At 36.8% G+C, this 18277-nt stretch overlaps 1 protein-coding gene and 1 long non-coding RNA gene across 5 annotated transcripts; both read right to left on the reverse strand.

Annotated features, from left to right (window-relative positions):
* Positions 1-1223: 1223 nt before the first annotated feature.
* Positions 1224-12731, reverse strand: LOC110439122 (uncharacterized). 4 transcript variants are annotated; one of them, XR_012398547.1, is made up of 9 exons: positions 12616-12731; positions 9047-9138; positions 8880-8944; positions 8681-8734; positions 8263-8302; positions 5702-5739; positions 5505-5614; positions 5044-5136; positions 1224-4912 (listed from the first exon to the last, which is right to left on the reverse strand). It is a non-coding gene; the product is annotated as an uncharacterized lncRNA (long non-coding RNA). The 4 variants fall into 4 exon arrangements; XR_012398546.1 differs by having other exon boundaries at positions 3187-4912; positions 5524-5614; positions 9032-9138; XR_011008479.2 differs by having other exon boundaries at positions 3187-4912; positions 9032-9138.
* A 3372-nt stretch (positions 12732-16103) lies between these two features.
* fitm2 (fat storage inducing transmembrane protein 2) lies at positions 16104-17847 on the reverse strand. The gene is given in 2 exon segments (NM_001020498.1): positions 16104-17420; positions 17627-17847. Coding segments are annotated over 2 exon segments (759 nt in total). The 5' UTR covers positions 17806-17847; the 3' UTR covers positions 16104-16840.
* Positions 17848-18277: the final 430 nt, after the last annotated feature.

Genomic DNA, 18277 nt, shown 5'->3' on the forward strand with positions numbered 1-18277 from the left:
TTATGGGTATGCCAGTAACTTTAGTAATAAATATTTTGTGTGTGTTATTGAATCATTTTAAAGTTTTAATCTATGTAATGCAAAAAATTGCATTAATATTAATAGTGTCCAGAAGGACTTTTAAGCATTATAGTAATTTTCCTCATAAATAATTATAACAAAACTATTTCTTATTGTTTATTTTCTGGATGAAACACCCGAATGTCTCTTTCTCTTAAAACAAAACAGACACAAAGGAGATACATCTGTTAATCTGTTTTATAACACACACACACACACACACACACACACACACACACACACACACACACACACACACACACACACACACACACACATAAATAATTATTCATTTTCTTTTCAGCTTAGTCCCTTCATTAATCTGGGGTTGCCACAGCGGAATGAACCGCCAACTTATCCAGCACGCTTTTATGCAGCAGATGCCTTTCCAGCTGCAACCCATCACTTGGAAACATCCATACACTCTCATTCACACACATACACTGCGGACAATTTAGCTTACCCAATTCACTTGTATCGAATATCTTCAGACTTGTGGGGGAAACCGGAGCACCCTAAGGAAACTCACACGAACGCAGGGAGAACATGCAAATTCCACGCAGAAATGCCAACTGACCCAGCCTAGGCTCGAACCAGCAACCTCCTTGTTGCCACTGCGTCACTATAAATAATTATATATATATATATAAATAATGTCTGTGTATATTTATACAACAGTTCTGTCTGGTTCTTGAATCTGATTGGCCGATAGCTGTGCAATATTCTGCAATTTCAGCACTTCTACAGCCTTCTCACCCTTCTGTATTACTCCGCCCACATGGAGTGACAGCAGATAAATAGACTCACTACAGTTTGACAGATATTGCTGCTGGTGGACAACATAATGCTTTCTTTAGGCTTTTTTAAGCAAGAATGTAGTTGTTTAGCTTTCAACTTTGCAGTTTATTTATAAGGATAGAGCCTATTTTAAATATTTATAATTCTGGAAATCAGTTGGGTAGTAGCGTTGCTACAAGTAGTGACGTTACTAGCTTAACTACATTTCTTAGTCGCTTGGCAGTAGCGTCGCTATTTTCTAAATTGAATAGCTTTTCTGTAGCGAGGCTATTATTTTAAGCAAGTAGCGCAGTAGCATCCACACAAGCTACATGTATCGATCGTTTTTTAAAATTTTTTTATTCATTTTATTGTTTGATTTATTTGAAAAATGTAAGATGTTTTGTGAATGTTTGTTGAGTTTAATTTTCTAAGTTATATATTTTTTTAATATATACTTTTACAGAAGAACATCCATCTGTGCAGCGATCCACCAATCAGGCCTGTATGGTAGAGTGACCAGGTGGAAGCTACTTCTTAATATAGGGCACATAGCAGTCCGAAAAGGCATCTGAAACAAAGTTCTCTGGTCTAATGAGAGTAAAATTTAGCTCTTTGGAGTGAATGCCTGGCATGACATTTAGAGAAAACCAGGCACCGCTCATCACCTGGCTAATGCCATCTCTACAATGAAGCATGGAGGTGGCAGCATCATGCTGTGGGGATGTTTTTCAGCAGCAGGAACTAAAAGACTAGCCAGGATAGAGGAAAAAATAATGCAGCCATGTACAGAGACATCCTGAATGAAAACCTGCTTCAGAGTGCTCTTGACCTCAGACTGGGGTGACGGTTCGTCTTCCAGCAGGACGATGACCTGAAGCACACCGCCAAAATATTAATGAAGTGGCTTCACAACAACTTAGTGAATGTCATTGAGTGGCCCAGCCAGAGCCCAGACCTAAATTCTATTAAATATCTCTGGAGAGATCTGAGAATGGCTGTACACCGTAGCTTTCAATCCAACCTGATAGAGCTTGAGAGGTACTGCAAAGAGGAATGGGCCAAAATTCACAAAGACAAGTGTGCCAAACTTGTAGCATCATATTCAAAAGGATATGAGGCTGTAATTGCTGCCAAAGGTGCATTAACAGAGTATTGAGGAAAGGCTGTCAATACTTCGGTACATGTGACTTTTCAGGTTTTTTATTTTTAATAAATTTGCAACAATTAAAAAACTTTTTTTTCACATTGTCATTATGGGGTATTGTGTGTAGAATTTTGAGGAAATAAATACATGTTATCCATTTTGGAATAAGGCTGTAACAAAAACAAATGTGGAAAAGCGAAGCACTATGAAAACTTTCCAGATGCACTGTAAAGTGACAGCAGATCAATAAACTACAGTTTGACAGATATTGCTGCTGTTGGACAACATAATGTACTTTTGAGGCTTTTTTAGGCAAAAATGTAGTTGTTTAGTTGCAACTATGCAGTTTATTTACAAGGATAGTGCCTATTTTAAATATTTTTAATTTTGGAGATACAGCAGAGATACAACAGTAATTCAGTAGTGTTGGCTTTGCTTTGGCTTTTTCGGGGTTAATTATTGTGATATCCCAATTGCAACAGAGAAATACTGGGAATTGTCTCTATAGACTGATGGCATTTAATGCCATTCGGCCTTATAAGCTTAAAATGTCAGCAAAACCACCTGTTTTGTCATCACTTTAGACATTACGCTATCAAGAATCTTTAAAATACTAGGTCTGAAGTGATGTTGGTGAACGTCGTCTTCGTCGCTCGCGTACTGAAGAGCGGTTTTGTTGCGCGCGTTCTGATCAGCGGTGTTGTTGCGCTCCTACTGAAGGGGGGAGGGGTGTGTGTCGCAGGGGCACTTTTGATCATTTTGGAAGGGCACTTTCTATCCAAGACTAAAAAGGGCATGTGCACTGCTCAGGTTGAGCCCTGTGTGTGCACGTGCCTGGTTTCTGCTGTTCTGACGTCAGCTGCAGGTGTGAAAGAATGGTGAAAGAAAGTAGTTCCTCATACAAAAACATTTTTAGACTCTCATTGTTTAATTTATATAATATATGCACGATTATGCCTTTGAACTATTGTATAAACACAATATCACACTCTGTATATGGCTGTATATCGTCACTAGTGGGACACAAAGGTTTTCGGCCTGCGGCCTCCTGCCAATGCACGCCCCTCACAAGTGGCGATATACAGCCATATCGCACTGCTACTCATGTAATATTGCTCATATACTTTTGTTCTCAAAGGAAACTCAAGTACTTTCATTCAGATTCATTTCCTTTAATTAATAATCAAGAGAAAACACTTTTTAACATTTATGGTCATTTATTGACTGTATAATTCAATTCTAAAAGCAACAAACAGGAAAAAATACATTTACTTTAAACCAAATACAGCGGTTTTGCATTATTTTAGTCAATTCTGCTAACCTTACTGATTTTAGATTCACCCAAAATCATTCCCAACTCATTCTTCTCAAAATATATAAAATTTCATATGACATGGAATAATATGCAATATTTAAAATAAAAAAAGATTTCAGATTACACAGTAGGCCTAAACAATAAAAAGCATATCTCAATCAAGTCAATGACTGTAAAAGGCCAGTCAACAAAATCAATGAATAGAAAATTCTTGAAAATATTATGGTGAATGAAAAAACTGTTTATTAAATTCATATTTTTTAGCAGATCAACTCACAACTAGAAAAAATTGTCAAGGCAAACTTTAGGCTGGCTTGATGAAGTTTAGACAGAAAGCTTAAAGTAGTTTAAAGTTCAAATAATTGCAGTAGTTTATAATAAGGTTAAAAAGATTTGCATATATAGATAAGTGGATATTGGTTAGCATGTTTCTAGTATGGATTGACATATTTCTTGCTTCCTCTAACAGGCTGTTAGCATGTTGCTAGCATGCTTTATTATGTAATAGCATGTTGTTAGCATGATTTAAGTATGAATTACCATGTTTCTTGTATGATTTTAGTATAAATTAGAATGTTGCTATGTTTGTAGCTTCGATTAGTATGCGGTGTTAGTATGCTTCTAGTATGGATGGATTTGTATGTTGTTAGCATGGATTAGTATATTGCTAGCATGTTTCAAGTATGGTAGTCTGAGTTAAATGAGCCCAGGCTTAAGTCTGTATGACAGTCTGGAGCAGAGTCAATCACGTTTTTTTCAATCTGTTAAGTTAATCTGTGATTGGCAGATTGGTAGTCTGAGTTAAATGAGCATTTCACATTTGAGTATTAGTAGACTTTCTGCTTAATATCTGTTGATACTGCTCCTTCAACAGATATTTAACAGACTAGAAGAAACTTTTGCAAATGCATGTCAACTAACATTAATCATAACCCCAATCGCAACCCTTACCCAAATCTAAAAGTCTACTTATAATCTAATTAGAATTAGTTGGCATGTAGATGCAATGCAACTTAGATTCAACAAACGGACCATTAAAATAAAGTGTGACCAAAAACACTATTATGTTTCATACATTTGTATTATGTTTATTACGGGAATAGGATGTAGTTAGGTTGGCAATAGGTTTTAAAGAAAATTACTATAAACCTGTTTACAGTAGGTTTGATTTATTTAGGTTACTTTAAACAAACCTCATTTGTCAACTGTCAAATGTATGGATTATCAAAAAGTATCGTGTAAAGCATTGCTAATTGTAACCTTATATTTTTCGGTGAACTTCTGGCAACCACAAACTGCCGGTATGTTATTGTATATTACACCCGTTATTTGTTATTCTTTTACAAAACATAATCCTCACCAAGATGTGTTTGGACATAATTTGAGTGAATTTGTTCATTCTAGCCCAAGAAGATGAAAAAAAGAGAACTCACTTCAGTGTTATGTGTGTGTGTCACTTCAGTAATCAGTAATTCAGAAAATCTTCAAGCACTGTTGATTTTACATGGCTGCAATTCATCAGTACATGTTTAATATTGATCTGAGAAACGTTTTATAGTTACCATGGTAAACAATACTGCTCCTGCAAAAGCAAAAATAGGTTGCCAAAACAGCTGTAGAAGAGAAATATTAGTGAAAATGTATTCTCATTTCCTTGAATAATCAAGCTGAAATTTAAAATTAAAATTAATATAATTATGTTATAGAAATGATAAATAGTTCAACTGCTGACATCAGTACTTACATAATATATAATAGAGAATACCATTACAAGTCCAATACAAAACACCACTGAGCAGATGACAAAAATCAAACCTTGGCATAGAGTGATGTCGGTCTGAAAAATGAGAAACATTTAGTATGATTTGAATCTCAATGGAAAATTATTCCATTCATTAAATTAACAATACAGTTTAACCCACAATGAAAAATCTGTCATCTTTTTACTAGCCATCCTTTTGTTACAAACCTGTCTGAATGTTTTTTCTTCTGTTGAACATGCACACAAAAAAAAGAAGAATGATGGAAACTTGTAGCCATTGACTTCTTTAGGGCAAAAACTTCTTTATGTCAATGGTCACTGTTTACGACATTATTTAGAATAGCTTATAAGCGTTCAGCAGAAAAAAGAAACTTCTGAAACTTTGGATTGGAACCACTTAAGTAAAATATGAGTAAAGTTTGATCTTTGGCTGAACCATCCACTTGTTAAATAAATACTTACCTTGGTTTGGACAGCAGAGGTGGCAACACCAAGCTGCACCAGCTCAGTAATAGCCTAAAAGTAGATGACTTCTGCAATGTTATAGTCAGAGCTATAAAGATAAAGGGAAAATGTTTAATATATATTGAACCTGCTTAAAGTTTGTTGTTAGCATATAGCAAAATACTTGAGACTGTACCTGACCAGTGTTCCTATAATGTAAGAAAAAGATAGAGTCTGGAAAAAAGTGAGATTACATGTTTAAATAACAGTAGACTTTCATAACATGCAGGCTTGTTCCTGAGTATTTGCCTGCTGTAGTTCTAATAGTCAAATATTATCTGAGGTGACCGAAAAGACTCAAATAATTCTGATCGTTTTAATAGCCGGCAGCTAACTCTCTGCAACTCTCACATAGTCGCCCACCGAAGCCAAGCAGGGCTGCGTCTGGTCAATACATAGATAGGAGATGACATGGGAAAACGCTACGGTTACTAAAGTAACCCTCGTTCCCCGAGGGGGGGGAACGGAAATGCTATGTGGAAACCCTTTCACTATGGGGTTTTGTCAGAAACCCATCATCTAAAAGAGTATAAAATCGGGCCAATGAAATGCCAAATGAATTGGCGGGGTCAGCATGCACAGCTGGCGTCAATGACAATCAGTCAAGTATATAAGACGCAGTTAGTGCAATGCTCGACATACTTTTGAGCTGAGGAAACTTTCACGCTCAACAGCTAAGGGACAATCGTTGTGGCAAAGGTACATAGCATTTCCATTCCACCCCTCGGGGAATAAGGGTTACTTTAGTAACCGTATCGTTCCCCTTCGGATGGGGAACTCCAATGCAATGTGGAAAACCTTCCACTTTTGGGAAATCTATGGAAAATGCCACAGCAAAAGCACCTTACCGCGTCCCTGGCAAAGGGTGCACCACGCAGTAGAGCGAGCGCACCTACAATGCCGCGAGATGGAGTTTTCCAAAATGTCCCCTGGACATTACTCACCTTACTTACCTGTTCAGATTAAGCTATATTTTTTGGTGAGTCGAAAATAACCCAGTAAAAGGTTTTTAATACGACAGTATGTTGGTAGAGCATTCAGTCCCGTTAGGGAGGACGCTGAGGAGGTCACCTGCTATGCAAGGAGGGGAGACCTGGTGACATCCTTTGGCCCAGCTCTGTAAACGGGGTGGGGGGGGGGGGGGGGAGTCTACAAAGAGGATGGTTAGCGGGGAGGAAAGACACAAGCCCGTCTTAACACAGGGGGACTAAACCGTGGTTGAGTGAGCTTATGGGATCGCCCGCAGGGGATCACGCATAGCAGGCACCTATACCAACAACGTAATGGGCCAACGTCTGACTACTCCGCTGAGTCAGATGCTGGGGGCCTCGGAGGAACTCTGTAGGGTTCACCGAACAGGGAACTGAACTGACGAAACTGAAAAAGCATCAGACAATGTCCTCCGATGCAGTGATGGACATCTGATCCTCTGTGTCATCAAGTGAGAAAATGACCATCCGAAAGGGAGCGCTTCTCCTCACCTGAAGCTTGGATAAAGAGCGTGGAGGAGCGAGAGGTCTGCAGCCCGAAGGCGGCGGATTTACTCCCACTGTAATCCTCAGATCTGCCCGAGTGTCAACCGCAGTGCAGGGGACAACTGGGCTGGGTGCTCTTTTGCAAGAGCGAGCCGCGATCTTAACTGCTCAACAGACATGACATCAAAGAGACAGCATGCACTGCCCGCGAGCACCACATTAACATGCTGGACCCCCAGACATGAAACGCTGTGCTCGTGCCTATCATCTGGGGATAGGAAATCACAGCATCCAGAAACGCACGGTCAAAGCGACGTCTTAAAAAAGACGCGCTGCAAAACTGTGTTGCTCTTTAGGAAAGCTTTTTTCCCATATACAAACCGCTCTTGGAGGACCGGACCCAACAAATGCCAGCTCGACCGTCTGCCACTGCATATACGCGCTCTGGACCGGGAGAAGCTGCTTCTCAATCTCTCTCTGTAGACACAGGTTGGAGAATCCTCAAAGACTCTCTCAGAAGCTCGTGCTGAAAGCGAAAAGTATGTCGAGCATTGCACTAGCCGCGTCTTATATACTTGACTGATTGTCATTTACGCCAGCTGTGCATGCTGACGCCGCCAATTCATTTGGCATTTCATTGCCCCGATTTTATACTCTTTCAGATGATGGGTTTCTGTCGAAAACCCCATAGTGGAAGATTTTCCACATAGCATTTCCATTCCCCATCCGAAGGGGAACTAGGTTTCTGCTGAAAATGGTGTTAGTGAGACCAGCAGGGGGCGCTCAACTTGCAGTCTGTGTGGGTCCTAATGCCCCAGTATATTGATGGGGACTCTATACTGCTTAGTGAGGACTGTCTTTTGGATGAGATGTTAAACCAAAGTCCTGACTCTCTGTAGTCGTTAGAAAATCCCAGCATGTCCTTCTAAAAAGAGAAAGGGTTCAACCTCGGCATCATGGCCAAATTTGCCCACTGGCCCACTGGCCATCCCCATATCATAATTGGCTTTATCACTCTGTCTCCTCTCCACCAATCACCAATCCACCAAAGTGTGTGGTGTGCGGTCTAGCACAATATAGCTGCCTTCACATCATCCAGGTGGATGCTGCACACTGTTGGTGATGAGGAGATCCTCCCAAAAATTTGTAAAGTATTTTGAGTGTCCAGAAAAGCACTTTATGAATGTAAGGAATTATTATTTTTATTATTATTAATACTCACAAAGATTATGAAGAGAATCAGATTCCAAGGGAACCGCCTCCTGTAATAAGAGACGTAGAGAAGCTTTTTTGAGATTTGGGTTGTTAAAAAAATGTATATATATATATATTATAAATAAAAGATTTATATTATATTATATTATATTATATTATATTATATTATATTATATTATATTATATTATATTATATTATATTATATTATATTATAACCGAGCTTCACGGCAGCAGCACGAGATCAGACATATGGCACAAAACACTACACTATTGAGAGAAAAAAGACAATCAAAACAATTAATATTAGAAATGGTTGACAATGTGTTACAACATATAAAGATTAATCAACTTAATTTTAACATGAAATACTAACATGGTGAATCCTACAGTATTTGATATTCTTTAAATATTGAATTGTACTTACTATGTTGCCCAGAACAAGCCATAGTTGGTCTAAACAAATTCTTTAACAGGTCCACTATAAAATAGACAAGACAAATTTGTTGTTAAACTTAACTAACACACACGGACACGGACACACACACACACGGACACACACGGAAACACACACACACACACACGCACGCACGCACGCACGCATGCACACACACACACACACTTACCAGTAAATGCAAATAACCATGAAGGAAACTGTGACAGAAAGCTGGATCATCAAGGAAATGTACATCTGTAGAAAAACTATTATTATTCAATTCCTCTATTTTGTTCACACTACAGTTTCTAAAGTAGGATCACTAAACTAACGCAACAATACCTTTAGAATAAATACCTTCCTGATGTTTTGGTTATCAGAGCTGGTTTCTGAAGGCGTCTCACCATCTCCAGGTGGATCAACTACACCATAACTAGGCCGCCCCCCTTCTAAACAAATGAAAATATTTAACATGTTGATTTGAGGAGCTTTGAACTTTTAGATGCCATTGACCCCCAAATCTCCACAGGTATTTTAACACACTTTGTGCATATCATTAAGCTTTTAAAATAAAGGGATAGTTCACCTAAAACTGACAATTATGTTATCATTTACTCACCCTTCACTTGTCACAAACCTGTTTAAGTTTCTTTCTTCTGTTGAACACAAATGATGTTATTTTGAAGGTTGGAAACTGGTAACCGTTGACTTCTAGTATTTCACTATAGAAGTCAAAGGTTGGTGGTTTCTAACATTCTTCAAAATATCTTCTTATGTGCTCAACAGAAAATGTTTTGTCCTCTGTCCCTTAAAATGCTCAGGCAAATAAGGATTTTGTTTCATCCCTCATCAGGTGAAAAAACAATATAACAATGTTGTTGTCTTGTCTGTACTTAAACTTTTTAAAAAATTGACAACCATTTTTGATAGCTGTTGCCAGAGTGTGAAAAGAATAGATGTTTACTGAAGTAATAAGGCTATTATCAGCAGTTTCCTCCTCATTATTTGGTGGAGCTGAAGCCATTGGCTGAACTTCTGAGCCAATGTTGAATTTGTTTGTTACTGAAACCTGCAACAAATCAATTTTGCTATTCAGTTTATGGTAAATGTACAATTATTTACATTCATTTAATAAGACTATAGGTTTATTTGCTAAGTAACCTATTGTTATTTGCTGTAAAAGTGCAGTACAATACTGACAGGACAGCAATCTTTAGCAAATATGTGACCCTTAACCATTTTCGATCAAACGATTTAGTAAAGCATGTGGCAAATCTGTTCATACTCTCTTCAAAATTATTTTGTCATTATGTGCAAATTTAAGTTCTCCATTCCTATAAAATGAGTAGTAACAGCTAAAAAACCGGATAATAAAATACTGTCATATATGAAGTACTTAAATAGCAAAACCGCCTGACGGTTATCGGAGCAACATCTCTCTCTCTTTCTTTCTCTTTCTCTCTCTTTCTCTCTCTCTCTCTCTCTCTCTCTCTCTCTCTCTTTTAAACAGGCCATATAGAGCCATATACACAAATAAAATTGCATTCATTAATTTATCATTACATTGTATTGCATTGTGTGAATTTACTTAACATGTAACTTACTTGGCTAAACAAACACCTAATTTGAACAAACTACTAAACCAAATCAGGAAAATAAAGTATATGCATACACAAGACATTTCTATTCAGTATGATGTGCAATCAAGTCAACTAGTCATTTACTGAAATTTGTGCAATAAAAACTTTGTGTAAGTCAACTTTATGTATATTTCCAAAAGAATACCATCAACGTATTACGAGATAGGTGTCTGAACAAAAAGTTACTGTCTAAGTGGCGGTCTCTTCCAATGATGATATATCCAATTGACCCTTTGCTAAGCCACACCCGAAAAAAGCCACACACCAATCATGGCTAAGCAAGTGTAGCTACGAGTAGGAGGTCTGTCAAGCTTTCGAGCAAGGTAAACAAGCCAAAGCGTCGTGCATATGGACTGTGCAAATCTAATACCCGGTATCCTAAAAGTTTGGACAGGAAGGATGGTAGAATTTTTTTCCCTTTCCAAAACCTGAAACCCAAGCTGAGAAAACCCAGCATGGCATGTTTGAGGGGCCATAAAAGCAGCACAATTCAGTAATTTTCCATCCGTTTCAAGCTACAAAATTTTGGACGACATATCAACAGAACAAAACATAGATGTGATCACAAACTGAGCACTTGCGGTCAATCAACTTCACCTGCAGCTATTTTTCAGTAATTTATATCCCTCATGCCCATGTCAGAGCTACAATATTTTTGTCCATCTTTTGGAGATTTAGTCATTGGTGACGACGTTATATCGTGTTAGTGTCTGCTTTACTATTTTTTTGTGTCGGATTATTATTTGCTGAAAATCTATTAGTTCAAATCTGCTGTTTATACTTTTATTCGTATTTCAATTCATTTATTTCTTCCACTTAACTGCAAATTAGAATAGAAACTGGATAAAGAAGCATACAAACAAACTGTATAGGTACCTATAATTATAGGTACTGTACATTGGTATGGGTCAATGATGCTAATATTTGGCACAAATGCATCAATTTCACCTTTCTGGCTGTTCTTCTATGAATAAATTATGTAGAAGCACAGTCAATGTGTGTTTTCTTGTCAGTTAGTAACACTATATTTCATTGCGCAACAATTAGTCTATCAGGATTTTTGGCAAAAAAAAAAAAAAAAAAAGGGAAATCACAGTTTAATTTGTTATTATTAGATTATTTTTAAATTTCACCTTTCCTGTTGTGCATGAGCCAAGCTGTTGAATGGTCAGTGTATGAAGCAGCTATGGCTTTAGCTTCAATATTGCGGAAATTATTTTCTAATTGGTTGTGTGTTTATTAATATACCCCTGTAATACATACTGCAGTCCTTTTTGTCTGGCTTTCTTAGATATCTCACCTGTTTGCCAAAAATTTGTAATTAAATACATATTGTAATAGACGTGACAGGCATGAAAGCTTGACAGGCGTAACAACAGTAACTAAGGAGGTTGGGAATTAGTGAAGGGTCAATTGTCAATACAAACAGAGGGCGATTCATATTCTCAACTCTTGAGTCGACTCTATTTTAAGAATCAGTAGTTTTAAACAGTGGATTTTCAGATTTTAACCTCAGCTGATGTTTTCATTCACTTACAGCTGTGTCACACTGCATGCAAGGTCATTTTTAAAACCGCATAATAGGGACTCTAATATACCAAAGATTTTTTTGGCATAAAATAAAAATCAATCATATTGAACTCCTACAATGTATTGTTTACGATTCCTACAAAAGTACACATGGTTTTGTGGATCAGGGTCACATACATCTACATCAGGAATTCTTCATGGACACCTGACAGCATAATGGCATCTAAAAGTGTGTGCTACGTAACTGGGGAGAGTAATTCATCTGGCCGTTACATATCAAGGACTGACTTACTGTAACTGGAGAGTTTATTGAATGTAAATGACATCACAAGCCACTTGAAAAGATTAGAAGCTGAATTCAATTCTAGCATGTGAGAGCAGCACTAAATCCACAGAATTTCAACTAAATCAAAACAACTAAAAATCGACTGGTTTAATCAGGACAGGAGTATTATGAACATGAAAATAAATGTGCAAATTATTTTACTTTATTAATGTGTAAAAAGATTATGATGAAAGCTCTAGAATATGGCAGCATAGAAACATATGCATAAAACATGACAAAGCCTTATTTAATGTGAGATAAACAGATAAAACCAGAAGGAAGAAGACAACATATTTAAGAACTTACAGTCATTCATATCAACCACAGACAACAAAAACTATTGCTTCAGCTTAATCTGCAATTATGACAAATATAAATGATCAAATCTTAAAACACAGTAAAGAAATATATTCGTTTTAAAAAGCACTTACCTTTCCCACAGTCATGGTCACAATTCTGAATGTAACTCTTCACAAAATTTTTGGGAGTCTGTTAAGAGCTGTACTGTACAAGAGACTGTGTATAGTGAACCTATGATGCTAAACATAGATGGTGATGATGCTGTACTGCGGAAATAAAGCTCAGAGCCCCTCCCTCACTCTGAAAGGCATTCTAGCAACATGCAGGTTTTAAAACGCCATTGACTGAGGCTTGGACTGTACCAATTAAACTGGCTGAAGTGGGGGTGGCAGCCTATCCTGATATGATGCATATTAAGCTGTGCATCAGTATTGCAACATTTGTCCAGACTCCAGAGACATCCTGAGGTTTTTTTTTTTACAGCAGTGGTTCCCAACCTTTTTTTTGTCTGGGACCCCCTTTCCCCTGGAAAACATTGTAAGGCCCCTCTCCACATTTAATGATATTATCGCTTATGTAAGTTTGCAGTAGGTATGATAAAAAAGGTTGTTTTCAAACTTTACTACTATATCTATGTTTATTACTATATCTAGATATGTTTATGCACAAATAATACCCTAATGTAAAATTTAAAGGCAAAAAATCAGTAGGCCATTTGTATTGAGTGCACCTTGCAGTATTGGGGATGAGTCGTCTGCAAATGTCTTTAGAATTTGAAAGGCCTCATGCTTTTGTTAGCAAGAACTTTGATGCAGATAATGCACTGTGGCTGGGTCAGGGACTCTTTGCTTCAAGAAAATAGAATAAAACCATAGTTCAGGTAACTATCTAGGTATTATTTCCTGCATTTTGTGTTTCCAATATTGCTAGTGTTGCTAACCTGAAATGCTTGGAGCTTTCTCACCTGTATGCTTGGGTCTTAACTATTAGCTGCCGAAGGCGAATCAGTGAGACTACAAATTTGTCCATTTTTTGGTCAGTTAGGGGATAAAATGAACTAAGGCAACATGATCATTCTCCTAAATGTTCACTGCTAAAAAAAAAATAAAAATAAAATATGACACAACCCCCCACAGATCTTGCTGAGGCCCCCCTGTTTGGACCCCCCTGTTGGGAACCGCTGTTCTACAGCACTAAAACACAATGATAAAAATGTAGTTGAGTTGCTTCCAACAGAAAATAAAAAAGGTGGTTAAGTTATTAATATTTAGAGAATAATTGTGAAACGTAGTACCTCTCTCAACTTCAAGTAAAAATATGCATTTGGCACTCTACTAAAGTGTAAAGGGCATTACCTCTTGATTGATGCATAAGTCATGCATTTTTTATTTATATGTTATAATAATACCTTATGATTGTGAAGGATTCGGATTTCTGCTTTCCAATCCGTCTCATCATGGACCAACGTTTATCCTTTTCATCATCCTGTTTCTCAGTATTTAACTGTGAATTGATTTTAACTAACGAATAAGTTAAAACTGCTTACTGCAAGAATGTTCTGTGTCCTTGTTTCTCTTTTTGCCTGTCTATTTTAACTTGGTTTTCAGGAGACACACAAACCAGGTCATAGGTCATGGAGACCTCTCTCTCTCCATCTGGTCTTATGATTAGAGGTCCAATACAGAGGAGAAGAAGACACCTGTTTTATTGTCCTGATATATTGCCTATAATTTTATAGCTGTTTGATTGATCTGTTTTTGAGTATAATTAATAGTAATGTAATTCCTTTTTGTGTGGAGACAGACTGTGTGTAGCCAAGATATTGCAGCAGACTGTTGATGGAAACAGTCTTGAACCAGCCTGATAACACAGCTGAACGTACAAGAAACATCTTTGAGTCTTTAACACAGATGGTCTTTTGTGTCTATTGTGTTCCTGGTTTAGCTTTTTACAGGTTGGAGATCAGTTCCTAATAACTTAGGGCGACCTCACCTCTAGGCATCAGGTCGCCATCCATATCTGGATACAAATACAAGGCTTTCTTTGACGCACACACTAAGGCCATCCATATCTGGAAGTAGATACTATGTTTCTTTGACGCATGTATTTAGAATTGTCTATTTCTGTTGTAACCAATGAGAACTGTTTACCTGGATCCCACCCTTTCTGGACTTGTGTAAAGAGTATAATTGTTTGATTGTTGAAACTGTAAGCAGAGCGGCCTAGGAACTCATTGAGAGTGTTGAAGCTGGCTTCTGCGAATGAAACTGCAAACTATCTTCAGTAAACTTAATTTATTTTTTTAAAATCTCTGACTCCGGCGCTTCTTCATCAACCAGACTGGTCATTCTTTGGGTTAAACTGTAAACTATCCCTACAATTGATAACGTCAAAGACTAAAATTTATATTTTAAATGATTGCAAAAGTGCTTAGAAAATCTACTGGTATGCAGTACAGCTAATATAAAGATTTCTAAAAAAATTAATTAGTACAGTATTTTGGTGCTGCACTGTGACTTTTCAACAATATTTTTATACTTTATCCTTAAAATCTGCTATATACTGTACACTGAGTGATATCTGCTGCATAAAACATATGCCAGGGCATTGTGTGGTTCAATCTACTGTGGCGATCCCTTAAAAGTTGGGTGCTAAGCTGAAGGATAGTGAGTGAGTGAGTTTTACACTGAGTGATATTGGTGTGATCTCTTAAATAAAGCCAATTTTTACTCCGAAATAAACAGGGCACAATCTAGTGAACAAAAACTTCTGTTTTAGTGTACTTTTATTAATACTTCATGATAAATTAAATAGATAAAATCTATCTATCTATCTATCTATCTATCTATCTATCTATCTATCTATCTATCTATCTATCTATCTATCTATGTTTATATGCAAGTATAATAAAAAAACAGCTTGTATTATGCTTGAAACCTGAATTTTACCGTTAGTAGCCTCCTCTTGTTGGTCTCCCTACAGTTTGTCACATCAAGTTATTATATTCTAATAATAATCATACAATTGTCATTACATTCTAATTATTTTAATAAATTATTCTTAACGACTAGTTTAAATATAAAATTAAACGATCTGTAATGCTACGTTATAGCAATATCTTATTAAAAAACATTTTAAAGCATTTTAACCAGAACACAATGCAACAAGACGTATAACCCAAATGATGCAGCCCTACTTAAAGCAGATAAAATGCAGATCAAAATGTTTCCTTTTAAGCTATTTATTCACAATAATGATTTAAATACAAATAACAGTGATGTGCTGTTACAATAACAGGATCTCTGTGTCATCATATTCAGCTGAAATTAACACAATATCATGTTGACACTTGTTTTTCTTTGGAATACTAATGGATTAAAACAAGCACAATTGCAATGTTAATCACCAAAATAATGCTTTAATTGAGATGAATGAAACGACTAATGGATGTGCCCTCCGCAACCAGCATGTTTGGTTTTTAGAACTCATTTACATCTGAATTGTTCCTCGAACCCATAGGAATTTCTTAAATGGATAATTCACCCAAAACCATAAAATCACCTCATTATTAACTTTCCCTTATCTAGTTATAAACCCTTTTTTTCCCCAAGTTTTTTTCTTCTGTTGAAAACAAAAGATATTTAGAAGAATGCAGAAAGACGACTTCAATAGATGTACTTACTATGCAAGTCAATGGGTACCAGCATTTTTAAAATATCTTTTTTTGTAATCTACGAGGTTCAAATAGGTTTTAAATAAGTTTTGGGTGAACTACCCCTTTAAATGCAGTCAAATATTTATCTTAATGTATAACCCAAACTACAACCTAGTCTTATAATATTACATATGAAATGAAACTTTTAAATTCCACTTAAAGGTGGTGTCAGTTTTCCAGTGGAAAACTGAACAGACATTCATCTGTGAATCAACAACTGTGAATGCCTAATTTAACAATGGCACAACAGTTTGGCATTCAGACTGAACACATTAAATGGTCCACAGTGCAAGTACAGATTACAGAGCTTAACAACTCAAACCGTTTAAAATCAATAAATAGCCCAATTATAAATATGTAAAATATCAGTGTCTTCCAAAAAAAAGGCAGCTCAGCTGATGATTGTAGGTTGTTTACTAAAGCTAGCAGCAGACTAATGTGAAAGCTGAATGTACTGTCAGGTAAATTACTGGAGCTTTGTTTGAAGCCACAAAACTTCAGCAGGTTTAGATGTGACCTCTCAGATTACAAATTGTTTTTTTAGAAACACCAGCTGCCCTCCGCTTTACTTATAGACCAAACAAAACAATAACAAAGCTGAAATGTGTAGCTTGTTGTAGTGCGTTTGTTTAGTTTTCATACTAAGTATGTTGTTTCGGCTGTGGAGGGAGACCAGGAGAAAAAAGCTTCAGATACCAAACCTTATAGGTCATGTACCATCCCAATATCCCACAAGAGGTCCCTAGAATCTTGTCAATAATATCGTGGAAATACACTGACGTGCATCCGAACATCCATATCCAGATGGCCACAATCACATTAAGAGCTAGATAAAGACAATCAAGAGGAGGGTTTCTGTAGGCAGGCTGTATGTGTAACATGGGCACCATTTCCTCCATAATAACTAGTGAAGAGTAGCTCAAGATGAACGAGTGTCCTGATATGTCAAAACCATCCCAGAAGAAGCCAGCTTTCCTGCATGCCGCCTTTGTGTCAAATTCACCACGGATGACTACCATGGTATTGGACTCATAGCACGAACCTGTAATGTCTTCAATGTAGAAAAAGGTCTCAGTGCAGATGTACCAAACGAGGGTTGCCACCAGTAATGACGTCAGCCGCCTCAAAGCAAACATGTGGCTTTTGATGTAAAAGTTGGAGTAAGCTATGAAAGGCAGAAGCAAAACAATGGTCCATCCCCAAGAAACCTTCACAAAATAACTGAAAAAAAAAGAAGTTATAACATTAAACGACTTTTGAGTCAAACATCAATGTCATGAGTAGTTGTCAATGACATTTAAGATTGTATTACGAAGTATTATTACACATTTATATAGAACACACTAATATAACATATATCTACTGAAACTAATTTAGTTTTACATAGTTATTAGTCAGTTCTTGCTAGGTATTAGACTTGTACTCACAGATTTAAAACATTTCTACTGCTACTGAAGTAGCTCTCCGGCACGAGCTCCGCATTTTTCAAAACCGAGCCAACTAACGAAATACAAAAGAATAAATGCGGCAAATAAATACGTGTATAAGGCTGTCTCCAAAGACAAACCAATTTGTCCACTAAGCTGCCTGCAACGGCAGCAGCCATGTTGTTCTGTGTGCTGTGTTGTGAGTGTGTACTGTGTAATATGAATGCGGAAACAGAAACCACGACGCTCAATTCTTCAACGGTGACACGATATTTAATATTCATGAGCAAACCTTGGCCATTGGAGAATCTTCAAGCAACGTCAGCGCTATCCTATTATTATTCATGAGCAAAACCTTCGCCCTAGTATTAGCAGTAGGCTTGTATGAGTTGCGTAATATTTCACAATCGAGAATCAGGTGAATTGCTACTTTAGAGTCGCCATCACATATACGAGTGTGTATTCAAATCTTTGTATCACAAAACGAGCATAATAAATGACAACAAGAAAAAAAAACATTGGTTGAATCAAATGTGAATGAACATGTTTAAAAGTTTTAAGATATTAAATACAAATGTAAAAACACAAGATACGTTTTGTCAACATTAATTTTCATGTAGATTTCCAGAAAGAGTAACAGTTTTTTAAAAT

Source organism: Danio rerio, chromosome 23 (genome assembly GCF_049306965.1).
Source record: "Danio rerio strain Tuebingen ecotype United States chromosome 23, GRCz12tu, whole genome shotgun sequence".
NCBI classification, from domain to species: domain Eukaryota; kingdom Metazoa; phylum Chordata; class Actinopteri; order Cypriniformes; family Danionidae; genus Danio; species Danio rerio.